Source organism: Heteronotia binoei, chromosome 1, assembly GCF_032191835.1.
Source record: "Heteronotia binoei isolate CCM8104 ecotype False Entrance Well chromosome 1, APGP_CSIRO_Hbin_v1, whole genome shotgun sequence".
NCBI classification, from domain to species: Eukaryota; Metazoa; Chordata; class Lepidosauria; order Squamata; family Gekkonidae; genus Heteronotia; species Heteronotia binoei.
The window spans coordinates 80,040,951-80,067,926 of record NC_083223.1 but is presented as its reverse complement, the minus strand read 5'-3'; the positions used below and the strand labels follow the sequence as shown (position 1 = coordinate 80,067,926).

General features: G+C 42.5%; 1 protein-coding gene across 2 annotated transcripts in view; it reads left to right on the top strand.

The window, feature by feature from the left end:
• CEP162 (centrosomal protein 162) overlaps positions 1 to 26,976 on the top strand; it is a 68,593-nt gene that overhangs the window by 35,497 nt on the left and 6,120 nt on the right. Inside the window, exons 13-24 of one of the 2 annotated variants that reach the window (XM_060236650.1) lie at positions 3,182 to 3,330; positions 5,208 to 5,435; positions 5,917 to 6,051; positions 8,106 to 8,218; positions 9,207 to 9,312; positions 15,653 to 15,779; positions 18,528 to 18,691; positions 20,083 to 20,187; positions 21,010 to 21,240; positions 22,880 to 23,544; positions 24,946 to 25,087; positions 25,846 to 25,944. In XM_060236650.1, the coding sequence (XP_060092633.1) occupies positions 3,182 to 3,330; positions 5,208 to 5,435; positions 5,917 to 6,051; positions 8,106 to 8,218; positions 9,207 to 9,312; positions 15,653 to 15,779; positions 18,528 to 18,691; positions 20,083 to 20,187; positions 21,010 to 21,240; positions 22,880 to 23,544; positions 24,946 to 25,087; positions 25,846 to 25,944 (2,264 nt within the window). The remainder of the gene's footprint in view (positions 1 to 3,181; positions 3,331 to 5,207; positions 5,436 to 5,916; positions 6,052 to 8,105; positions 8,219 to 9,206; positions 9,313 to 15,652; positions 15,780 to 18,527; positions 18,692 to 20,082; positions 20,188 to 21,009; positions 21,241 to 22,879; positions 23,545 to 24,945; positions 25,088 to 25,845; positions 25,945 to 26,976) is intronic. The other variant, XM_060236643.1, reaches the window with a different exon arrangement.

Here is a 26,976-nt window from a genome sequence, read left to right as displayed (position 1 = left end):
CCCGGTAGAAAAGTAACAGCTAACCCTTCATCTCTTTGAGATGAGTCCTCCCGAACCAGAGACATTTCATCTCCTGTCGGCTTTCCCCCAAGATTTAGTTTAAAAACTGCTCTGCTACCTTTTTGATTTTAAGCGCCAGCAGCCTGGTTCCATCTGGGGATAAGTGGAGACAGTCTCTTTTGTACAGCTCCCACTTGTTCCAGAAAGCATCCCAGTGCCTAACAAACTTAAACCCTTTCTCCCTACACCATCGTCTCATCCACACATTGAGACTTCTAATTTGTGTCTGTCTCTCCAGCCCTGCACGTGGAACAGGTAGCACTTCTGAGAAGGCTACCTTGGAGGTCCTGGCCTTAAGTCTCCTGCCTAGCAACCTAAATTTTTCCTTCAGGACCTTACAACTGCATTTCCCCACATCGCTGGTGCCAACATGCACCACGACCACTGGCTCCTCCCCAGCACTGTCTATCAGCCTATCTACAACACACGTAATGTCCGCTACCTTCGCACCAGGCAGGCAAGTCACCATATGGTCAGTACGCCGTTTTGCCACCCAGCTGTCTACTTACCTAGGGATCGAATCACCAACTACCATGACCCCCCCCCCCGCCCCAGGGATGGTTCCTTGGCGCGAAAGGATACCCGCTCACCAACTGAAGAAGAGGCCCCTTCTGAGGGCACATTCCCCTTATCCTCAGCCAGGTGCCCTGTTCCCTCTCGACCCTCATGCTCCCTGGCAGCAACGGGGCTGCCACATTCAGAGCGGGGCTCATCTAACACATCCCCAAGAGTCTTCTCTGAATGCCTGACTGTCTCTGCTTCTCCGGGTCAATCACCTCGGCTTCAAGGGTACAAACTCGTTCCCTGAGGACCAGGAGCTCCTTGCATCAAGCACACACCCAAGACTTCTGTCCTGTGGGCAGATAGTCATATATGTGACACTCAGTGCAAAACACTGGAAAGGCCCCAACCCCTGCTGGCATTCTATCTTCATGATAGCTTTTTTCAAAAATATGCAGTCCCCTTTTAAATCCTGTTTGTTTATGTGGCTCTCCTTCTGGAGGGTCTACTTACCGTAATGGGAACACAAGGAATCTGGGTTCCTGGTCCTAACAGAGCCCCCAGGCTAAGAGCCACAGGCCAAGAGCCCTTTAGCTCTTGCCCTAAGACTCGCGCCTCTGGCAAAGTGCAGCTTAATAATGCAAAGAGGGTGGGGAACACAGCCACTCCTAATCAATTAGCAACAATCACCTTCAGCCCACTGAAACCAAACAAACAGCAGTTCCCCAGCAATCACAAACTCTGAATTTTCAGCAATCGCACAGTCACACAAACTCAGAAATTCTCAGCAACTTCCCCAGCTGCTTAGAAAGCCAAACATCACCCTTGTAGCACTTCTTCTCTGCTCTGTCTCAGAGCTCTCTGAAATGTGCTCAGCCTCTGGCAAGGCGCAGCTTAATTATTGCAAAGAGGGTGGGGAACACAGTCACTCCTAATTAATCAGCAACAATCACCTTCAGCCCACTCAAACCAAACAAACAGCAGTTCCCCAGCAATCACAAACTCAGAATTTTCAGCAATCACACAGTCACACAAACTCAGAAATTCAGCAACTTCCCCAGCTGCTTAGAAAGCCAAACCTTACCCTTGTAGCACTTTTTCTCTGCTCTCTCTCAGAGCTCTTTGAAAAAAAAAATCCTGTGTATGGGACAATGCAGAGTTGCATAATGAAGCTCATGAGACATAATGAAAACAGAGGGATAAGAGGGGATATTCTGGGAAAAAACTGATTGGAAAGGGCCCAGCGAACTACAAGCGGAAGTGGAGAACTTATGAGGGGGGAGTCATGTTTCCATATGTTTTCCAGTTTTGTGTAATTATTGAGGCTGTCCGTGTCAGCCCCCACTCCCTCCAACTGCTCCCCATCCTCATTTACTTAGTGGCTGCTGCTGTTTTTGTTCTAGCAGGTGGGGCAGGGACAGCAAGTGATGAGGTGGTTGGCCAATGCATTTGAGCAGAAAGCCTCTCTTTGGGCCAGTCACACACACACAGCCCAGCCTATCTCTCTGGGTTGTTGTGAGTATTAAATGGAAGTAAGGAAAATTATAAAAGCCACTTTGGATCCTCATAAGGGAGGAATACAGGGTATGAATGAAGTAAGTAAAATAAAACAGAGAGCTTGACTGGCTACCACCACCAGTTGTCAAACAACAGTAGGCACAAGTTTGGGAGGGATGGGAAAGGAAAGATGAAGGGGTTTTTTTCTCTGTTTTGGATGTATGGTCCAAACTGCCAGAGAACTCAGGGCTCATCTTCTTGTTAAAGGTGGGCATTACATTCTGTTTGTTATTATTTATTAGACTTGTTGAATCTCCCAATCCCAGCCCAGGCTCTGGGTTGTGTACATTAAATGAAATAATACGTAGATTTAAAACAGCTCAGCAATACAGATAAAAAGAATAAAAATTGTAAAAACCCAGATGGCGTCCTGCTAAGGGTGGTGTTTTTCCAGACTGTCAGAGCAGGGCAGAGGGGGGTGGGGGGGACTTTGGGGAGAAGGGAGGAAAAGCTTTGTGGGGGAGGAGGGAAAGGAAGGTGCCAGCCATTGCTGTCCTCAATCAAAAGACTGGTAGAACATCTCTTACAGGCCCTGTGGAATTGCGTAAGGTCCCACAGGACCCAGATGTCGTTCCACCAGGTTGGAGCCAGACCTCTTTAGGGCCAGGGATCACCATTAGGTTACTGCCAGCAGAGCGTAATGCTCTACCAGGGACATAAGAGGAGACGGTCCTGTAGATGCATGTATTTCAAGCTCAGTGAGCATGGTTTCCATAACACCGTCAGCACAGATGCAACTGCATCGTTTTTACATATGTGTTTCTGCATAACAACTTTTGTTGAAGAACATCTTATCCTTTAAATAAGAACTTTAAATATTAAGGTGATAATGAGGTTTAGAGCTGAATTGCAGGAAAATAATGATTTGTAGCAGAAGTACTGTGTCACCTTGAATCCAGCTAATGTGGGAAAGCAGATAACAGGAGGGTTAGCTTATTTTTGTGCGCCTTGAATTAATTTGCTGAATTAGATGAGATTGCCTCCATCTCTGTTTCAGTTTTACTTGGTGCATAGGGCAAGTGCTTTAAAACAACAGCATATGTTTGTTTTTTCTTCCTGTCAGACAAAGAGACATTTTCTGGAACTAAGATAACACAAACTAGCAAACCAGTTTCTACAAAGAGAAATTACCCTGCTACAACTGGGCACTCCTCTGCAAGTAATCTTCAACAGCAGGATAAAGAAAGAAACTCTTCTCTGCAGAGTTACCATGTAATCTTCTGAACCAATAATAGCATTTCTTAAGACACACCAGAAGGAGAAGGCAGTGAGCAACAAGCATGCTTGACTAGCATTTGCAGTCCTGCAGTTCTTCATTTCCCGTTGTCTCCCCCCTCCCACCGCCAATCACTCCAATTTATGCCTGCATTCTTCTCCATCATCTCTTTGGGTAATGTGATGTAACTGTGTCTGCTCCAGCATGTGAGCACATTTACACTGAGCCTCATAATACATCTGCCAGCATCTGATGACATCCCATAAAAATTGTATGAATGGGAGGTCATCTTTCAGCTACAGCAACGTGCTAACTTTCCTCTTCTAATAGAGTAGCAACCGCTAAAAGCTAGTCCATTTTGCTGCCTTTTGACGTTATTTATATAGTAATGTGTATTTCTATATACACACCCTAGACTTCCAGTGCGCCCTAACCTGGATTTACGTAGCTCAGACTAGTCCAGTCTTGTCAAATCTTGGAAACAAAGCAGGGTCAGCCCTGGTCATTATTTGGATGGGAGGTAATACCAAGGTCTTTGTGCAGTCAGGCAATAGTAAACCGCCTCTGAATGTCTCTTGCCTTGAAAAGCCTACAGAATCGCCATAAGTCATCTCTGACTTGGCAGCGGAGGAGAAACAACTTTCAGCATGTTAGCTGCAGAACACCTTCCTAACCACAATCATTGAAGTGGAATCATAAAAATATAGTTACACTTTAGTGCACTTTATATCCCCCCCACACCTCCTTTCCTGTAGACAGCCAACAGCAGTTGACTTGAGGGTATCCACCTATGCCCTGATGAGGTCCACTCTGATTTGGGATTGTGGTGCCAAGACCATTCACAGTGCTACTCGGTTTGCACTTTTTTCCTATTCAGTTTTCAGCACTGGGGATGGGTATGAACCAGTTCACGAACTAATGTTCGTGACCAATTTTGGCCAGTTCATGGTTCACAAACTCAGGTTCATGTCAGGTCAAGCAGTTCATGAATGGATACATTTCCAGACAGATTGTCCACTCAATCTAAATGTTTACCAAACTTCAAATGAGGGGGGGGGCAGAACTTGGCAGGTATGTAAAGGAGCATCCGGAGAAGATCCCCTGTGAGTTTGGTGTCTCTAGCTTGCACGGGATAAGTTCTATACACTCCTGAACTTGTTCCTGTCATTTCCCCAGGAAGCACTTTCCTGGGGGTGCCTTCTTTGGGTGGCCATAATCAGACCCTGTAAATCCAATCCTCACCAAACTTGGAAAGAAGGTAGAGGAGAGTCAGCCAGAGATCTCTTGTGAAGTTTGGTGTCTCTAGCATGCTGAGTGTGTGCGTGTAATTTTACCACATCACAAAGCAAACCAGTTTGTTTGGTGATTAAAAGTTTGTGGTAGTCTTTGGTTTGCAACCTGGGCATGCTGCGAACCATGAACTGAACCTCATCTTCCTAGTTTGTGTCTATCCCTTATTCGGCTCTGCCCATTGGCAACAGATTAAGCTTGAACCTTTTCTGACAAAATTAAATTTTGTTAATGTCCAGTAGTTTCTCTTTAAATTAAAAATACTAAATGCAATAATTTATTTTAAAAGTTTAGCATTTGAAAATATTAAATAAAAATCCTGTTGCCAGAAGCAGATCTTTGCCTACATACCTCTGCTTCCAGCAGATCCCTGTAAAGAGACACTACCAGAAGATGGGAGCCATTTAGATTTGGGCTTTCAATGAGGAGAGGAATTGGGTGGGATTGCGCCTCCTCATTTTTCTGTATGTGGGCACAGCCCAACATCTCCAGTCTGTACCGCTACATTTTTTAAAAAAATAGTAAACTGATCTTGATCACTGATTTTTAATTGTTCAACTGGTATGTATTTTTTTTTAACCAGGTTTCTTCTTACTCTCCTTCCCGAAATAGTGGAAGGGAGCTTTATTTATTCAAAAGAGTTCAGGAAGCAGAGGAAAAACTGGCGGTAGCCCATGATTTAATTCATCATCTAAAAGCCACATCTTTGCAAAAAGAGAAAGAAATGGAGGCAAAAATAATGGAAATGAAAATGCAACATGAAAGAGATTTTTTTCAGCTAAACCAAGAAAAGTATGTTCTTCAAACACAGGTAATATTTCTAGTTATAGTTTTTTCTTATTCATAATAAATAAGAATGCAGCAAAAACGAGAGGCTACTTATTCCGTAATTTCAGTTCTGATAAAAAGTAAATGTATTTTATTTTTCACTAATGCCTCTCATAATAAGTGACCTTATAGAAGTTACTCAGCTGGCAGAAGGATGGTTTTTTCCAACTGTTACCTTAATTATTGTATGTAAAAATATAATATTAGCCAGAGATAAAACTTCTATTATAACTAAAATGCCAGTAGTCTTTGTGGAAGCAGTGGGGGTGGGGCGAAATTGGGGTAAATGTATGCTTCATCCTGTGCTCCTTGAATGAAGGGAAGCATACAGATGTGATTCTTAACGGTAAGAGAGGACACCCTCATTAAATGCAAATGAACATTTGCTTAAGCCTTTTATCTAGTTAACTATCTACTAAGCAATTATAGATGCACTTTATATGTTTATATACAAATTTTCGTAGCTAAATAATCAAGAGGACCTGAACAAAGGAGTAAAGTGGACAGACCTTTGGGAAAGAATTCCTGATGGAGAAATGTTGAAAGAAATCCAAAAAGAAGTCCAAAATCAAGAGACTCTTCTTCAGGGCTATCAGCAGGTAGAGACGTTTGACTGTTGTGAGTACACTAGGCAAGATTTTCAAAAGCATATGGTGTAGTTAGGCAGTCACCTGTGAAGTTTAAAAGACAGCGTTGGATGGTTCAGTACCATGAAGTATTGGACTGACCGGGCAGTGATTTACTGCCTCTCTGATCCCAGCCTCACTGCCAGTTGTAGGTACAGCCTTTAGCACTTCTTCATTGGTTGCTGCACACCCTCCCACACTATACCCCCCTCTCTTCTGCCTTGCTTCATTACACAGGAGATTACCAAGATGAAATAAAAAAGGGTTTTTAATTAGATAAACAGTAACTGGAACGAGAGTGCCTCAAGTAGTGATATTCAGATAGAAACATTTAGAATCAGTGTCCCTAGGAATCTGGTGCTACTCACAAGCCAGCATTATCAGCAAAGGGGAGGCCAAGATGGATAAAGCCCAGTGGAACAGCTCCATTTTACGGGCCTTATGGAACCGTAGCAAGTCCCACAGGCCCCTGATCTTGGGTGGGAGCTTGTTTCACCAGGCTGGGGCCAGGGACAACCATAAAATATTGATCTCTAAAGTGTGGTGCTCTTTGAGGCACATATGGGGAGAGACAGTCCCAAAGATATGCAGGAGCCAGGCTGCAGAGGACTTTAAAGGTATAGTCACCATTACGATCTTATGGCTGATGCTGTAAGAACAGCAATTTATCTCACACCCAATGGTATTTTGACCTCTGTAGAAACCTGAGCTCTAGTTCAATCAAAAGTTTCAACATTTAGAGAAAAATATGCTTTCTGTAAGCTCTTTTTTCCTTCTCTGTACAGCAGGTAATCCCTGAAATGCTTCTACCACATACAGAAGCGTTCCAGTTAATAATAAAACAATTGTCTGTGTGACTAAGCTGTTATTTATGCACATGGAAGTTTTCTTAAAATAATGTAACAGGAATTCCCATGGATGTGCATAGAATGTGTGGAAAGAACCATAGAGAATATGGTATTAGAACTTTTTTGTTTGCAGTCAGTTGACACATTCTTCATGTTTTGCTCCACTAGTGCTAGGAGTGGAGTGGGCGGGTGGAGAGGTTAAAGCTTGCTTTCCTAAGCAACTTATTCCCAGAGATTTTTTCAGTTAGGCTACTTTTCTTCTTCAGGTAACTTCTGTGTGATGTGTACAAATAAACTGAGATCAGGGGATCTGGATTGTAAGGATGCTGGGTTGGGAAAGATCAGGAACACCCCCATTAATTCCTAGATGAAAAGGAAATTAACAGAAATTGGTAAAATACTGAAAGAGCATGGATGGAAAAAAGAAACTGATAATGGGGGAGAAGCTAGAACAAATGCTCAAATGAGGGGTGACAGTTATTCGTGAACAAGAGTACTGTATGAAGGTTCAGTGAGTGCCTGCATACACAGGCATCCAGGAAAATGAGAAATGGACCTAAGCAAAGTTATACCCTCTTAAGGGTGTAATGCTGTAGGATAGTGTTGCAAGTGTGTAATTTTGCTTATTGCAAGTGTTGACTGCATAACAAACGTGCATAATTTCCAGGTCTACTTGATAATGATAATTGTCACAATCTATGACAGGGGGGCTTCTTACTGGTAGCTCACCAGCTGTTGCAGCATAATTCCTGCATTTCCTAGGAAACCCAGGGGAAATTATTTAAAGATCCACTGTAGGCTTTTAAAAAGATATTATAAGATTTTTTTTTCCTCTGCTGCTGAGCAGCAGTGTTGCTTCATTGCTGGTGTTCTTAGCCCATGTTCTGTTTCTAGAACAGAGGAGAAACACTAGGACAGAGGAGGGAGAGGGGGAGTAACTCAAGATCTTTTTCATTACTCAGAGTAAAAGTTGGTGTCCCCTGTTAAATGAGATAGTATCATACAAACATATAAGAGCTTCTGAAAAATTTACAGCCTTGTAGCTGGAATTGATTTAATAATTATCTTCTAAATCTAAGTTAATATGCTGTGTTTGAAAGTGTTCATTTGTGAGTGATTTACCTCCTTGCGTACAACTACATGGTCATTGAATAAAATTATTCTTGATTTTTAATTGAGGAAAATGAAAGATTATACCAGCAAGTGAAAGAGCTACAGATAAATAACAAGAAAAATGAGGAAAACATGTTTAAAGAAAATCAGCGTTTGATGACTGAACTAGCATCCTTAAAGTGAGTTATTTAAATGTCTGATTAAAATTAATCATGATCTTGGGTTCAGTCAGAAATAAATAGCAAGCTGTTTTTTGAGGCAGTCTCTAATCAGACTTGAAAATACTCCAGCCAGAGTTAAAAGTGCATTGCTGGTGCACACTTCTCCCAAAGAAATCAGTCCCAAAGAAATCAGTCAATTAACTGCAGTAGTATAATGATATAACTTGTACACATGATCTGTCACCTGTATGTGACCCAGCCTACACTGAGTCTGGTTGGGTGGCTAGAAATATGGATTCCAGCTATGATTATCAAATAAGCATTGATGTCAGAATGCACATTAGGGACACTGCTCCATTAACCTCAAGTATCTGACTCTTTAGAGTTTTTTTACAAATATACCAGTAATTAACAGGCTTGCATTATTAATATATTTGAAGTAAGTAGGTTGGTAGAATATATTTTGTGGTGTCTTTGAGAGTGGGTAAGAATATGAGTATCAAATACCTTATTGGTTTCACTGTACTCAAAATGTACCCTTAAAAATAGAGACCATACAAGACATTTCAGTGAAACTGATTCAGAAACCTTATTGTGGCTAAAGAGATACCACAGAACAAGCCATTCTGGAGCCCTTGTATGTCCTTCACAAAGAATGTTTCACTAGGCTTAGGGGGAACAAAGACAATGAATATGCAAACAAACAATTACTCCAGATCAGTTATTGGGAATAGTGTTCAGAGCGATGGGGGTGGGGTGGGTTGTAGCAGGAACTCCTTTGCATATTAGGCCACACATCCCTGATGTAGCCAATCCACCTGGAGCTTACAGGCCTCTTAGTACACGGCCTACTGTAAGCTCCAGGAGGATTGTCTACATCAGGGGTGTCTGGCCTAATATGCAAAGGAGTTCCTGCTACAAAAAAAGCCCTAGTTCAGAATATGGCTATTGCATAGAAGCATATACAAAAATCACCAATTTTCTGTTTCTTTTTAAATTGAATTAGAGAACAATTGGATAAAAATAATCTTTTATCTCGAGGAGTGCAGAATTCCGAACCAATGGGCAATCAGAGCTTCACTGATTTGATTTTAGAACTTAGAGCAGCTAAGGTAAGTGGCTTTGGTAGTTAATTGAAATGTTAACCACTTAAATATTTTTTAAATTTTCTATAACATTTTGACTTCTACTGTGTAGATATGGCTGCTGCTAGTGTGTTCTCTTTATTGAATGAAAGCCCTTTGAGGGCAGGAAGAGAACCCCCCCCCTCCAATCCATTAAAAAATATCATAGGCTGAGGATTGCCAGCTACTTGGGGGAAATGTCCTGTCCCTTGAACAGAAAATTCACGGGATGTGGTTTAGCCAGTGATGTTTTCCTCCATTCTATGAGAAGCTTCAGCTGTCCTTTTTCACACAAAGCCTCTATAAGAACATAAGAGAAGCCATATTGGATCAGGCCAATGGCCCATCCAGTCCAACACTCTGTGTCACACAGTGGCCCCCCAAAATTTTTTTTATATATATACACACACACACACACACTGTGGCTAATAGCCACTGATGGACCTCTGCTCCATATTTTTATCCAATCTCCTCTTGAAGCTGGCTATGCTTGTAGCCGCCGCCACCTCCTGTGGCAGTGAATTCCACATGTTAATCACCCTTTGGGTGAAGAAGTACTTCCTTTTATCCGTTTTAACCTGACTGCTCAGCAATTTCATCGAATGCCCACGAGTTCTTATATTGTGAGAAAGGGAGAAAAGTACTTCTTTCTCTGCTTTCTCCATCCCATGCATTATCTTGTAAACCTCTATCATGTCACCCCGCAGGCGACGTTTCTCCAAGCTAAAGAGCCCAAGCTTTTCAACCTTTCTTTATAGGGAAAGTATTCCAACCCTTTAATCATTCTAGTTGCCCTTTTCTGGACTTTCTCCAATGCTATAATATCCTTTTTGAGGTGTGGCGACCAGAACTGCAAACAGTACTCCAAATGAGACCGCACCATCGATATATACAGGGGCATAGTGATACTGGCTGATTTGTTATCAGTTCCCTTCCTAATAATTCCCAGCATGGCGTTGGCCTTCTTTATTGCAATCGCACGCTGTCTTGACATTTTCAGTGAGTTATCTACCACGAACCCAAGATCTCTCTCTTGGTCAGTCTCTGCCAGTTCGCAACCCATCAACTTGTATTTGTAGCTTGGATTTTGGCCCCAATGTGCATTACTTTGCACTTGGCCACATTGAACCTCATCTGCCACGTAGACGCCCACTCACCCAGCCTCAACAGATCCCTTTGGAGTGCCTCACAATCCTCTCTGGTTCTCACCACCCTGAACAATTTAGTGTCATCTGCAAACTTGGCCGCTTCACTGCTCGCTCCCAACTCCAAATCATTTATGTACAAGTTAAAGAGCATGGGACCCAGTACTGAGCCCTGCGGCACCCCACTGCTTACCGTCCTCCATTGCGAAGACTGCCCATTTATACTCACTCTCTGCTTCCTATTAATCAGCCAGTTTTTGATCCACAAGAGGACCTGTCCTTTTACACCATGACTCACGAGCTTTCTGAGGAGCCTTTGATGAGGAACTTTTATCAAAAGCTTTCTGGAAGTCAAGGTAAACAACATCTATTGGGTCTCCTTTGTCCACATGTTTGTTCACGCCCTCAAAGAAATATAACAGGTTAGTGAGGCAAGATCTTCCCTTACAGAACCCATGCTGAGTCTTCCTCAATAACCCGTGTTCATCAATGTCCCTACTCATTCTGTCCTTGATAATCGTTTCTACCAACTTTCCCAGTATTGAAGTCAGATTGACTGGCCTGTCATTTCCCAGATCTCCTCTGGAACCCTTTTTAAAGATGGGGGTGACAATTGCTACCTTCCAGTCCTCAGGAACAGAGGCAGATTTCAATGAAAGATTACAGATTTTTGTCAGAAGGTCCACAAGTTCAACTTTGAGTTCTTTCAGAACTCTTGGATGTATGCCATCCGGACCTGGTGACTTATTAGTTTTTAATTCGTCTATCAGTTGTAGGACTTCCTCTTTTGTCACCTCAATCTGACTCAGGCTTTTCAACACCCCTTCCAAAATTAGTGGTTCTGGAGTGGGCAAACACTTCTCATCTTCCACAGTGAAGACGGAGGCAAAAAATGCATTCAGCTTCTCAGCCATTTCCCTGTCCTCCTTCAGTAATCCTTTGACCCCTTGGTCATCCAAGGGCCCCACTGCATCCCTGGCTGGTTTCCTGCTTCTAATATATTTGAAGAAATTTTTATTGTTGGTCTTTTTGTTTTTTGCAATATGCTCCTCATAGTCCCTTTTTGCCTGCCTGATCACAGTCTTGCATGTGATTTGCCACAGCCTGTGTTAACTTTTATTAATCTTACTTGGACTGGTTTTCCATCGCTTAAAGGTGTCCTTCTTACCTTTTACAGCTTCCATTACTTTGTTTTTTTAACCATGTAGGCCTTTTCTTATACCTGTTTGTGCCTTTCCTGTGGTATATATTTTATCTGAGCTTCTAGGATTGTAGTTTTAAATAGCCTCCAAGCTTACCCAAGGGTTTTGACCGTATTTACCTTTCCTTTCAGTTTCCTCTTCACATGCCTTCTCATCTCAGAGAATTTACCCCTTTTAAAGTTAAACGTGGTTGTGCCGGTCTTTTGGGGCAACTCCCTATTTATACAAATGGTGAACTCAGTAACGTTATGGTCACTGCTCCCAAGCAGTGCGATCACTTTTACATCTCTCACCAAGTCTTGGGCATTACTTAGGACCAAATTCAGGATCGCCCCACCCCTGGTAGGTTCAGAGACCATCTGTTCCATAGCACAGTCATTGAGAGCATCTAGAAACTCAATCTCTTTCTCTCGACCAGAACACATATTGACCCAATCAATCTGCGGGTAGTTAAAATCACCTATTACGACACAGTTTTTACGTCTAGCCACTATCTTTAAGCCTTCCATCATATTATAGTCGTCCTCTGTCTTTTGATTTGGTGGCTGTAACAAAATCCCATAGTTAAATTTCCTTTTGGGCCCTCTATTTCAACCCAAAGCATTTCTAGAAGGGAATCTAATTCTCTGACCTCAGTCTTACTGGACCGTGTATTCTTTCTGACATACAGAGCCACCCGACCTCCAACCCTTCCCTCCCTATCCTTCTGATATAACTTATATACATGAATCACCGTGTCCCACTGATTCTCCTCATTCCACCTCATTCCACTGTCACCAAGTGGGGACAGTCTCTTTTGTACAGCTTCCGCTTGTTCCAGAAAGCATCCCAGTGCCTAACAAACTTAAATCCTTCCTCCTTACACCATCGTCTCATCCACACATTGAGACTTCTAATTTATGCCTGTCTCACCTGCCCTGCACGTGGAACAGGTAGCACTTCTGAGAAGGCTACCTTGGAGGTCCTGGCCTTTAGTCTCCCACCTAGTAGCCTAAATTTTTCCTCCAGGACCTCACAACTGCATTTCCCCACATCGCTGGTGCCAACATGCACCAAGACCACTGGCTCCTCCCCAGCACTGTCTATCAGCCTATCTACTACACGCGTGATGTCCGCTACCTTCACACCAGGCAGGCAAGTCACCATACGGTCAGTACGCCGTTTTGCCATCCAGCTGTCTACTTGCCTAAGGATCGAATCACCAAATACCAAGACTCCCCCTCGCTCCCTGCCCAGGGATAGTTCCTTGGCACGAAAGGATTCCCTCTCACCAACTGAAGAAGAGGTCCCTTTTGAGGGCGTATTCCCCTTATCCTCAGCACGGTGCCCTGTTCCCTCTCAACCCTCATGCTCCCTGGCAGCAGGGCTGCCACGCTCAGAGCGGGGCTCATCTAATACGCCCCCGAGAGTCTTCCCCGTGTGCCTAACTGACCGTCTCTGCTTCTCCAGGGCAGTCACCTCAGCCTCAGGGGTATGAACTTGTTCCCTGAGGACCAGGAGCTCCTTGCATCGAGCACACACCCAAGACTTCTGTCCTGTGGCAGATAGTCATACATGTGACACTCAGTGCAAAACACTGGAAAGCCCCCACCCCCCTGCTGGCATTCTACCTTCATGATAGCTTTTTTTTTTTAAATATACAGTCCTCTTTAAATCCTGTTTGTTTAATTGGCTCCCCTTCTGGAGGGTCAACTTACCTTTTGGGAGAACAAGGAAATTAGGGATCTGGGTTCCTGGTCCTTACATTGCCCCCAGGCCAAGAGCCCTTTAGCTCTTGCGCCTTTGGCAAGGCACAGCTTAAAATGCAAAGAGGGTTGGGAGCACTGCCACTCCTAAGCAATCAGCAGCAATCAGCAACAATCACTTTCAATCACCTTCACCTTCAGCCCACTCAACCAAACAAACAGCAGTTCCCCAGCTACCACAACTCAGCTGTCTCAGCTTATCTCAAAGCTGCTCTGCTCTCCCTCAGACCTCTCTGAGACATTTTTCTCCAGGCCATGTCCAACATTTCTGAGGTGCAGTATGCCCAGTGTGAAATTCCCATGAAACACATTCATTGTTGGTTGTGAGACCCGTGTACATGCAGAGCTTTGGACTCTGCTTGTTAAGCACAGTCAAAAGAAAATTCAGAATTATGAAGTCCCATAGATTTCTGGTGCCAGAATGTTAATCACCAATGTAAAATACATTCAGTGTTACAAATAGCAAAATGGGAGTGCATTCCTCCCTTGAGCAAGTTCATCTGTGCTCAAGTAGGAATGGCTCTTCACAGCCCAAATCATCAATCCCCCAATATGTTACTTCTACACTGTAAACATGTCCTCTCACCCTCAAATAGCCCCTGTAGATGCCTTCAGAGTGAAGCCCCTGTCACCTCGAAGGCCCAGTCCTTTTCCAGGCAAAGGGTTAGGTTATAGGTGCTCCATTCCTTCTGATTCTACCCATAATAGCTGGCCCGCACTCCTAGTGCCAATATGCAGTTGTTTATCATACATACATATCCTGTTTTCATTCCAGTGAGCCTGGGCATGAAGACTCATTACGTCCTCACAACAGTCACATGAGATAAGTAGACAGATAGTGGCTTGCCCCAGGACCATACAGTGAACCTCTGAGTTCTTTGAATCTGTGTTTCCTGTACCCAGACTCTGCATTGGCATATGTACAGACATGTAGTTTCAGGATGTGGATAAGGTTTCTTGTAGACTATGCTGATACGGCCGCAGTGACCCTTACTTCTGTAATCTCTAGACTGCATTATCACAATGCTTCCTACCTGCAGCTACCCGTGAAGATAATTTGGAAACTGCAGCTAGTACAGCATGTGTTGCCCTCTTTAGGGGCCTTGTCACTCTGTGAACGCTAGAACAATTTAAAGGTTTCTGCTTAAGGATGGTAGTTTTGAAATTCAAGATCTTTCGCAACCTGAGACCTTCATGACTAAAGGAGTGTCCTTCCCTGTATTGATCTATGTACCCATTAATGTTCTTTTCTTCTTTTTTATAAATCCATACTTTTATTGAGATTTGTATTGCATACAACAGTGTTGCAGAATATGGTGGGTAAAACAGCAGTTGTTTACATATATAAGGAATTACTAAGCAAGTTAATATAACTATATTACATAAGCTAACATTTGGTAGCAGGTGTTATTTAAATAAGCAAAAATAGATTATAAAAGCAAAAAACTTAGAAATAGGTCAGAGAACAATACATTGCATTACTTGGTAGAATCTCCTGTTGGGTTAAAAAATTGATAACTGGGTACCATGGAATTATAATTTTTTTCATATGATAATGGTGAAGTTGAATAATAACAATTAAAAGCTATTTTGCAGTAAATAAAATGTTCCCAAATGTTATTATACCAACTTTGGAGTGAAGGAAACTGTACTTTCCATTTTCTGGCTATTAAAGTTTTAGCAATAGATAGCAATAAAACAATAATTTCTTTTTTATTTCTGTCTGTTTTGTTTATTTCTGTCTGCATTAATGTTCTTCCTCTCATTTTCTCTCCTCCACCCCGAGCATAGTCCATTCTGCCTCTGTTCTGTGAAACAAACTAGAGAGTGCCTCAATGCGCTGTCGTTTATGGTTTTCCAAGACCATTCTTTTTCAAAGTTCCTTTTCCTAAACGGCTTATATTTAAGTTTGATACATACTGATTCTTTCTGATGTGGAATTGAATTATTGGTTGTTGCTCTGGGGGGGATGTTAGTTCTACACTGTAATTTTATATTACATGGTGTGTCCTTAGCCTCATGCCCATGTTTGTAAGCTGCCGTGGGTGAAATACAAAAGGCAGTAAAGGTTGGATAAAAATGTTTTAAATATGAATAAATACATTTCACTGTGCGGTGGGGCAATGCACACCCTAGTACAGCACAGAAATCTGTCCCTGTGTTCAGGCAGTTGCTCAGAACAAGTCATATCCTCATGTCTTTTGCATCCCTTTGTTCTCTGGGGTGGGAAATGAAGGCTGCAGAGGCTAATTTGCTTGAAGAAAGAAAGCGGCTGAAGCAAGACAAACAAGCCCTTGAAGTAGATTTGGAGCAAGCGAAGAAAGAGCGAGATTTGGCAAGAGCCCAGATTGCTTCTACTTCAGGTAAATTCCTACTTTTGAAGAGGCTGTTATTTGGTTTGATAATAAGATTGTTCTCCACTTATATTTTCAGTTGCTTTAGTGAAGTACAAAATACTAGGGATGGGAACAAACCTAAAAAGGGCAGTTCAGTTTGGGGTTCAGGGTGGCCCACAAACTGAATACTGAAGTGACCCAAACATGCCCTGCCTGAACTGGTCTGGCAAGTTTGGTTCCCTTTTCTCCCAGCTGTGGCCATAGCCAGGAGAAAGGAGGTGGGGACTGCCCTGGAAGGCACTTGCCTTCCACCTTTCTCCTGGTCATAGCTCACTCGGGCCAGGAAAAGGGGGGAGATCACCCAGGAAAGGAGTTTCTTTCTCCTGGCCATGGCTCAGACAAAGGAAATGGGGATCACCTGGGGAGGGTTAAATGGCTGCTGCACTACTCAGCTGTTAGATTTAAATGACTGGCAGTTTTGCTCCCCGCTGCTTTGCAAGGGGTGGGGAGCATAACCAAAGGGTTAAATGGCTGGTAAACCTAACAGCTGAGCAGCAGACCTGCAGAGCTTTTAAAACCTAACAGCAGAGCAGTGGACCCTGAACTGCTCCACTGTTAGGTTTAAATTGCTGTCCCTAAACAGCTGAAAGCGGCCCTGTGATGCAGAGTGGTAAAGCTGCAGTACTGCAGTCTGAACTCTGCTCGCGGCCTGAGTTCAATCCCGATGGAAGCTGGGTTCAGGTAGCCAGCTCAAGGTTGACTCAGCCTTCCATCCTTCCAAGGTCGGTAAAATGAATACCCAGCTTGCTGGGGGGAAAGTGTAGATGACTGGGGAAGGCAATGGCAAACCACTCCGTAAAAAGTCTGCCGTGAAAACGTTGTGATGCAACGTCATCCCAGAGTTGGAAACAACTGGTGCTTTTACAGGGAACTACCTTTAGCTTTTGTTAAACAGCTGAACATAACCAGCCCAAAGTCCAGTAAATATTCGGGGATGGCACATTCCCCATACATTGGTTCCCAAGATCTGAACCAGCCCAAGTTCATGCCGAATTTTGGCTCATGAGCCAGTTTGTGCCTGTCCCTACAAAATACTGTGTTCCCATTGTATTGAATGGATTATAGAGGTCTTCTGTCCCTCAGTTTCCAGTCAGGAATGCAGCAGCTAGATGCCTTCTCCTCAGTGCCTTCTTATGTGATTTTAGAAGTCTGTTAGTGGTGTAATCTGTGCAGATTGAGGTTCTCCACAACTGGTCATTGTAACGGAGGAACACATCTTTTTAGGTGCTGAGTGAATAGAAAGGGTGACTTCCCACTCCTCCATTTCATGAGAGCTTCCATAAACATGTAAACTGAACCAGAGACAGGTGAAAATGTGGGAGGGAAAACAAAGAGTGTCTGCCAACAAACTGCACACATTTGGGTTTGGGGGGAATGTAGAGAGAAATTGTTTCTTTGATAGGTAAATAATCAACCAAAGCATTAGTCCTTTGATAGGTGGAATAATCAACCAAAACAAGTTTTTTTAATATTACAACAACAATTAGACCTTCAATGGGATGTGTATTATTGGAAAGAAGGATATGATACCAAAAAGTCAGTCACTCACACCCCGCCACAACAAAATATGCCTAATTACCAGTGGTGGGATTCAGCAGGTTCGCACCAGTTCTATGGAACCGTTACCTAATGTGCCATCAGTTCTATAGAACCGTTTGTTGGTCGGGCGCCTGCTGTTAACCGCCGCCTCCCCCTTCACCGCTGAGCAGCAGGAGGAGGAGGAAGGGGTCGCCTTTGCTTTCTGCGCCCCGATGAAGGTGAGGCTGGAGGAAACGGCGGGCTCCATAGGGCAGCGAGACCAGGCTACTCATTCAGTAGTTCATGGAGAGCAACATCTACGATTGCCATCAACCAAAAGAGCCATATTTATTTCCATCCCTGGCAGGAGGACTGCACTTTAAGGAGGATTGCAGCTTACCTGTTCCACTGGTGGCTATTTCAAAGTGAGAACCAGCTATCAGCCACAAGCCCCATTAGGCAAAGTCTTTGGTCTACTTTCCTGAAACATGGGCCAGGTCCTGCACTGGGGAACAGTACTCAGAAAAGCATGCCAAAGAGCCACATGTGGCTTCCAATCCATTGAGTGAAAAACACTGATCCAACTGTAACGATATACAACTGGAATCTTTGTGGCAGGGTGCAGCTTTTAAAGAGCTCTTCTACACAATCCTTCAGAGCGCTCCCTAACCTGCAGTGCTGGTATAGTTTAGTGGCTCAGCCACAAACCACAAAGCTCCAGGTTCATATCTCACCTATAAATGAATTTAGTGGGTGGTCTTATGCAGTGGTAGGATTCAAATAAATTAACAACAGTTTAGTTGTCTTTACCTCTTTTACTGTTCTTATTGCAGTATTTAATGCGTGAATTATTAAACTACCTTTCAGTATATCTTTTGGTATAGTTAAAATAGTCATTAGGACATAGAACCTGTTGTTAATTTATTTGAATCCCACCACTGCTAATTACTGTATTCTAAAATGAAGGGGGGGGGTCACAAGAGCATGGGAAGAAAGCCAAAGAACTTTGCTGCTGCTTTTATTCTTATTTTTGATAGTTGATTTTTAAACACTGCTGTATTGAATGATAAAGCCTTGAGTTCTGGAACATTAACTTGCCTCAATTGTTAGAAATAACAATTACTATCAACAGTTGAATTGGAGAGGGAAAACGATAGCTTGATTTTTATCACAAATACTTGATATTTTACCTCCTAGATGCAAAATCCTATGAGATGAAGATTATGGAAGAATCCTACAAAGAGGAAATTGGACGTTTACAGAAAAGGCTTCAGTGGTATGCAGAAAATCAAGAGCTACTGGATAAAGATGCAGCTCGCCTAAGAGGAGCAAAAATAGAAATTGATAAACTGAAACAAGAGGTGACTACAGTATCAAACTCTGATCAATTGTAATTAAGGGTAGAACAAATCAAAGGCCGGGAAAGGAGTAGGACAAAGGCTATCTGTTGGCAGCAAGAGGAGACTTATTTGTTTCTTGCTCTAGATAACACGTCCTCAGCTTTGTGCCTTACATGAACAGTTTCTCTCTATATCAAAGAATTCAGGTTTTCACGGCTGGTAACATCATTAGGGTTTGTAGAATCTTTCGGGATCAAGTGCCGTGTTCTACTGGAGAAAGTTTTCCTTCCAGACGTTTCGTTCTCAGCTGCGGAGAACATCCTCAGTGGCGTTGCAGTCGGAGCAGGCGCTCAGACCTTCTTGGCTGCTGTGCATTGAGTTTCTCTCTATAATTGCAGAGGGTGAGGTCACTCTACCTTTGCATCTCTGTGGCAAAACCAAAATATGTCTATAGAAAAGAGCAGGAGTCCAATAGTGCCATAAAACCTAACAAAATTTGTAGCAGGGTATGAGCTATGGTGAGTCACTGCTCACTTCAGGAGAATCAGGAGCTACTGGAGTGAGCAGAAACCATGAAATCTCATCCCCTGCCACAAATTTTGTTAGTCTTTAAGGTCCTGTTGAACTCTTACTCTTTTCTACTGCTACAGATAGACTAACAGGGCTACCCATCTTGATCAAAATATATATGGTATAGGCAATTAAAATTGGAGTCAGTTCACTTCATAAACCCTTGATTGCTCAAAATGGCCAGTAAGCCTGACCTAGAAGCTTTCAGGGGAATCAGGGTATGTTGTCTAAGTGTTATCACTTGGTTGGTTGGTGTGATTAAGGATGGAGGTTCCAGGGCTGAATCCTTGCCTGATAGCCCTCCAGTTTGTAGTCCAAACCCTGCCCTGGACTTCACTCCTGACACTCAGCTGAATTCTGTCTGTCATACAGTAGCACAAAACAGGATTTTTTCAGACTCAGACCCTTGGTTTGATGACCCTGTTCAGTGAGAGCAGCATTCCTCTCATTTCATGGTGGATCAAGCTGTGTTCTTTGCATGGTCACCATCCATGCTTTTAATTTATTCAAACTCTTTCCACTGCAAGTTGTGTGTGATCTTTTTTTTGCCATTGTGAACACAGAAAATGGCAATCCTGCATTGGAAAAATAACCTCTAATTTGCCACATTGGGAAATGATTTGCTCCTGCTGTTTAAATAACCAGTTAGTGTAATAGCCTAGTAGGCTTTTTACATACATGCTGTGGTTAACAACTTTTATATTTTCTTTCTCCTGTTCTGATAGAGAAATGCCTTTTAATTGTAAAAATAAGCCTTGCAGTAGTTCTTGTGCTGTGCTATTAACAAAATGCATGTATTGCATGCACCTCCCTATCAGTATATGTCTGTGTGTATTCGATAGGTTGATCAGCTTAGAACGGAAGCTGGGAATCAGTTGACACAACAGAAGAAACGACTGAAGGACAGGGCAGCAGATGCCAAACGAATCCAAGACCTTGAACGACAGGCATGTAATAAGTCTTTGTATTCTTCCTTGATTTCAGATTTGCAATGAAGTCCAATAAGCATCACATTAACAATTCAGTTGTGGTTCTTTGAGGCAATTATGCTGCAACTTCAACACAAAGGACTGTTTAATTGAGAATGTGGGGGGTGGGGAGGCTCATCAGCATACTGAAGATTAACTTTCTTTGGGGGAATAGTTTCTTTTCATTAGAAAGGTGAGAAGTGTTTGGGTGCTGGGCTACAATGGAAACTTGAGAAATGGTCTGTAACAATACCTCTGCCAAAAATTTGATACGTTTGATTCCTAAAATAAACTATTAATCAAATACATTAAATATGCCCTTTAGGCACAACTTTCTCAATCAACAGCATACATTCAAACTGCACTGAAACTGAACTTTCCAAAGCAATTTGTGACATGTCTTAGGGGTATCTTTGCTATTGAGAGTGGGGGAAAGGTAAAAAATGAATGGGGCATGCCCAAGCCCTGGAGAATGCCTTTGTAGCTTTTCAGATCTCAGCCCCATGCTTTTTGAGGTAATTCTTTTAACAGACCATGGTGTTTCTGCTGGGGAACAAAAAACGTCAGACAGTCAAGTGTGAAGCTCCTAAACTAGACTGAGTCAGGGGAGTTGATTCTGTTCATTTAACTCTTTAACAAGACCAGAGTTTTCACTTCCACTTAAAAATGCCCCTTTTGAAACGTTTGGTCTTAATTACTTTCAAAGTCTTTTCCTTCAAAACTGTTCAGTAAGAGATCTCTAAACTAGTCGGAGCTCACTGCCATTGCTATTTTTTAAACTCTTGTTCTGCTTTTTCAAAGGTTAAGGAAATGGAAGGGATTCTAAAAAGACGACATCCAAATTCTTTGCCAGCTTTGATTTATGCTGCTGCCACGGCGAGTTCTGATGGAGAAGGTGATGCTTCATCAAAAACCAACACCGTTGTCTTTCTTGAAAAAAGAATTAAGAAGTTAGAAGCAGAACTTGAGGGTAAAGATGATGACTGTAAGAAAAGTCTCCGAGCTATGGAACAGCAGTTTCAAAAAATAAAGGTGACTTGGGTTTTTTCAGCAAGTTTGCTATGGCTAGGATCCAAAAGCATCCTTATGCAGCAGAAGCCAGGAAGTCTTTCCCCTTCCTGCCCTGCTGAAGTTCATTCTAGGAACTTCTGAGTGATTGCTGATTCTAGAGTAAGACCCCAGTCATGGGGTGTCAAGTCTCTCCCAGCAGCAGGATTTCAGGAGTCATTTCAGACTGCCAGGTGGAAGTGATAGATAGAAGTCCTTGCATCTGCTCCATGGATAGAAGTTCTTTCATCTGCAGAAATGCTCCACTGAACCCCGTTAGAGGCAAGTGCAGTAGTCTAGCTGCATTTATGAGCCAGTCATCATCCATAACACCCAATAGCCTCTGCTGTGTGTATCCATGTGCTTATTATTTCAAAAGAGGCATCCAAACAGTTTGTTAGGGCTCAGATGGTCATTATAAGGTGCATTCCTAAGAACATTCTTCTTGGGGGTTAATCTCCATTGAATTGACCCTAGTAGGATTCTATTTAGGATTGCTCTGATGGTGGGGAGAGGGGCGTATCTATTGATAATGCAAAAAGAAAGCAGGTAATATGCATGGTCTTTCTTCTGGATCAAGTGCAGCCTTTAAATTTATTAAATTATGTTCATCAGTAGAGAAGACTGTATTGTGCAAGGCTTTGGTCAGTGTTGTTGTATCGCTTCGTAGCCTGTATATAGCATCTCTGCCTTAGAAGAGACTGTCGCTATTCAGATAATTTGCTGTTGGTCAACTTGCCAAAACTTCTGTGGAGTCCCCCATTGCCAATGCATATGCATCTGCATTTGCAGCAGCAATAAGAGCCATACAACAAATCATCTCCATGTAGAAGTGGACTTCGGTAAAGATATTTTTTACTGAGTGCTCCCTGTAAATTACCATGTATTGTAAAATAAAAAGAACACAGCATGGTGATGGGATCATCCAAATACCACTTTTGTACCAAGGATTCTTTTGGGAACAGTATTCAGTGGATCATACACAAACTCAGCAACAATTGAAACACCTTCGGCTTGCAATTGACTGTAAAGAGGGGAGAATAGACAGCAAGTTCAGACTGGGAAAATATTAATGGAAGTACTCAGTAACTGTATGGTGAAAAAGATTTACTCCATTGCCCTTACCAAGTATAATTGGCTTGAATGGTTTTCTTCAGCCCTTGTATGGCTGACATTACTGTAAATTCTCTTCATAGTAAACGCAAGCTACCTTTTCAAAAGTAGTGTTAACTGTAATTAGCTGTACTTGGTCAAGGAAACTGAGGGTCTGGTTTAATTTATTTGTTCAGCATTTTTGGTATGCCCACTGTCACCCCTGAACATTAAAATACAGAAACAAACTTGGTATGCACATTTTGATACACCATTTTCAAGGTGGGCAAGAAAGATATAAAACATACTTATTGTGGTTATTCATATTTTGACCTTTTTAAAATAAAGTTCCAGATAAAAAATAGAAAACTAAAATACAGCAACAGAGAGAACCAGTATATCTGTGTTCAAAACAAGACCACTTGAAACATGTGATTAACTAGACAATGAATACATTTTGGATTGCTTATACTCTGTGGCACATTTATATAGCATGATGAAAACCTTCACTTTATATTGCCTGCCTTTTCAGCTTCAGTATGAGAAAAGGGTCAGTGAGCTTGAACAGCTCCTGGCATATAAGCTGCTGAATGACCCTCAGAAGCTTCAAGACAAGACAGACAGCCTAGCAGCACTTGAGGAAGAACTTCGTAGCGTGAATGAGGCCCACCAGATTACAGTAAAAAAACTTCAAGCAGAAATTGATTCCCTTAGAAATCAGATTGCTCAGCTAGAGCTTCAGAAGAAAGTAACCGAGGATGCAAGTATACAGTCACTGGAGTTCCAGGTGGAGCAGGCTCATGCAAAGGCCAAGTTGGTGAGACTAAACCAAGACCTGGTAGCTAAAAACAGAGAGATACAAGACCTCACAAGGACTGTAGAGAGACTTCAGAAGGAAAGGAGGATTATGCTCTCTGATAAGGATTCGGGTGGTCAAACTGCCAGTAAAGAAAAGCCTTCCAGAAATGCAAAAAAAGTGATTTTTGAGTCAAAGAACACCAGAAACGAAGCGGTCTTCCCTGGCAGTCTTGATGATAAGATATATCAGCCCAGCGCCTTTGCTGATTCCCATATCTCAGAAGTCCTACAAGAAAACACCCAGCTGAAAAATGAGCTGGAAAAAATGACCTTGGAACTAAGCCAGCAAAGGGTAAAATCTCTAGCAGGACTAGCAAATTCTGAGAGTATCAAACAGAGGTAATTTAGTATATTGTCAAACAACTGAAATGCTGTAAACAAAAGTTACCCCTTAGGTCAGAATGCTACTGAGTTGCAAGCAATAGACATGACCTGTCACCACATGGGTTTTCTTGAAGCGTGTATACTCAGCAAGTGCAATAGTTCCCTGCAATCAGGGCTTCTCTGTGTGCAGCAATGTCAAGAGCAGCTCTCCATGCACGTACTTAGAGCCCTCACTGTCCTTGATATGAGTGGGAAATCCTTGCATATGTTCTCTGGTGTGTTGGTGGAATGTGAAGAGTGAGCTGCATTTCTTGGTGTGTCTTGAAGATGGAGACATACCAATTACCTTAAACAAAAAACCTGCTAACTCTAAGTCTAATCTGATTTCCATCCCAACTCTAAATATACTTATGTATGCAAAAAGTTGTGGCCAGCTTTGCTGCCAGACCAGGCTCATATAGAGATACAACAGAGCTGGTGCAAGTCACAAATTATAGGAGGTGGTCACTTCCTTGCCAGCCTATGTCATGCAGAATAGCTTTGAGAGCATAGTATGTATATATTCCAGTTAAATTGGGGGAGGGAATGTAGAATATGACTGGGCACAGAATGTATTGTTTCAGATATGTGTTCTTCATCCTCCTACCTAATACAAGCTTCCAAGGTGTCTCACACCACTTTTCTGATCAAAATTGCACCCCAACCCTGTGCTGCTGTTTGCCTCATGGTGGGAAAGGTGTGTGTAATGTATAGTTGTCCCTAACATTCTCATAAGAGACAGAAATCAACCTCTTTTCCAGTATTTGCATCTCTTCCTTAATTTCTATATGGAGAGGGGAAGCGGAGTGGAGTTTGGGTTTGGGTCCTACAAACAGCAAACAGCAGATCTTTCCTGCTTGTCACCAGATAATTGTTGGGAATTGCAAGAACCCCAGCGGCAAAATGCTACAGGGCACAATGATCCTCAGTGAAGAGGGCAGTTGGGCAATATAATCCCCCACGTCCCTTTTGCACCAGTGGAGCCTCTTGTGTTGGCAGAGAATGCACCAGCAGAAGAGCAAGACGAAGTAATGTCATTCAGTTCCTCTTCCTCGATGCAGCCTTCCATGCGTTGTGGCATTTTGTTAGTGAGGCTTTTGCAAAGCTCTGAATCAGCTCTTCATTCATGTTTCATGGGAAAGTGCCACAAACACTTCAGTTTGTCATACACCGAGAACTGTCATCAGAAGGAACATTTGTGCCTAAGTTGAAGTAAGAGAAATAAAATATTTCTGAAGTGACAGAAATAAAAATACATGTAGATGTCAAGAAACAAGTATGTTATTTCTGAATATTTTGATTGCCTGATTTAGTTCTTTGAAGTTTCAGGTAAGTATAACTGAGACTTTAAAAAAATCAAAACAATTATCTCTACAGGACAAAAGAAGACTCGGAAGAATACATTGCAGCCCTTAAAGCATCACATCAGAAAGAGATGGAGAAAATTCTTCATCAGCATGCTATTGAGCATTCTACTTCCAAAGTAGCTCAGCTAAACAGTAAAAATTCAACGCAGGAGGTAAAATATACCAGCTTTCTTAACACAGTGCTTCAAAAGACTGTATGGCAACCAGGGCCAGTTTCAGGGTTTGGTGGGCTCTGGGCACAGTGCTTCTGTCCTGCCTCCATGCGCCGCTGTCCATGCAGCCCTCCCAGCACTCATGTGCCATCCCTTGCGGTGCTGGGTAGTGCCTGCAACTGGGTGTCGTTTCCCACATGCAACCCCTTCCCTCATTAATATGGGCTATGTGTGCAGCCAGGAATGTGGTTGGTGGGAGGGCTCAGGAGGAAGGGCAAGTGGGGGGATAGCTTCAGCAGGGAGTTTCACTGGAAGTCCCAGATCTCAGCAGTTGCCCCTTCTAAGGGTGTTCTGAATGCTGATGGGTTCTGAGAGCCTCTTTCCTGTTTTACACATTTTGTTGCGTTAGCTTCATTTTTGTACTTGTATGTCTTGCCTCTCAAATGTAATCAAATATGTGAAGGAAGGCAACCACTCATGCACACATGTGAGTTAATAGTTTGCTGTATACAAATGAAGAAGATTCAGGTCCAGTAAATAAATACGCAACCCCAGCTCCTTCACAGAGATGGCAGCCATCATTACCATTACCACACTACCATTTTAACTCTCCTTTGTGTCTTCCTTCAGACTTAGTAATGTGGAACATCTTCCATGAAGAACTGTAGTACTTCTTTTCTTAGCAAGATTCAGGAGAAGCTTTCAGGTGACATGTTCAAACAATGAGTTTAATTGGGAATGATTAACTATTTCTTTAGGTCTTGATAAAACATCTTCAGCAGCAACTCCGTGAGTTGCAGAGAGATCAAGAAGCCCTTAAAGTATCACAGATGCGAGAGGACATTCTTCAGAAAGAAGTAAGTGGCAAATGCAGAAAATTTCAACACAATTTTAGTAATTTATTTCTGAAATGGCACCATTTGTGATTGCATTTTGTATCTGATGTTGTGTGTGGTACTTTGTAACTCAACATCAAGAGAACGCTAGTAATGTGCCTGACCAATACACAAAAGCCCTGTGTTCATTTTGAATGGTGGCTTGAAAGGTAGCTTATTTACTTTTATTTATATCTTGCCCCTTCCCTCACGAAATGCAGAGGGGCATGGCACAGGAACTCCCAGGTGTCCTCCTATTGAGGAAGAAGCTAGGCCTAAGAGGGCTGTATCATGTGCTGTCCAGTCTTACCAGAGGCAGACTGTCACAGCAAGGTTACAATTAGTGTGGCAGCTGAATCTTACTAAGATGCATTCTTTATAAGTTTTCTGACACGGCTTTGAAAACAAGTCACAGAAATTGATTAGGCAAAGCTGAACAGTACATACAAAATATAATTGATAACTTCTGTGATTGTAACATTTCAGGCTACATGTGGAAGACCGCATGTTGGAATGGTTGATCATAGCAAAAATTCCCGATCTGTTAGGAGCATGGCTAGACAAGAAACTTTTACCTGATGCCCAGCTTTTCTGTATGCATTACCCGGGGGGGGGGGGGTGTTTGAAAATGCAGTCCTTCTGCAGTTAGAGAAATGGTACAATCAAAGGATCTTTTTACCTGTTTCACCTGTCTGTAGATCAGTGATTAAGCTGTAACAAACAGTAATATGTGCATGAATAGGCACACATGAACACATATTCCCCCACTTTTGATATGAACATGCGGGCATGTATATAAATGCACATGGCTCCTCCCTCCATCTCATTTGGGCCCAGTTGCTTTGCATGCCCAATCATCTGTGTTCCGCTTTCATCAGAAACTGTGGCACTGAATGTTTTTGGGTAACGTAGTGAACCAAAAATGAAGGTAATATTAGAGGGTGGAGATCCTGGGCTCTAGAAATCTGATGCTGGTGTCTAAGAATCTCACAGCAGGGCTAATAAGATTTCTCA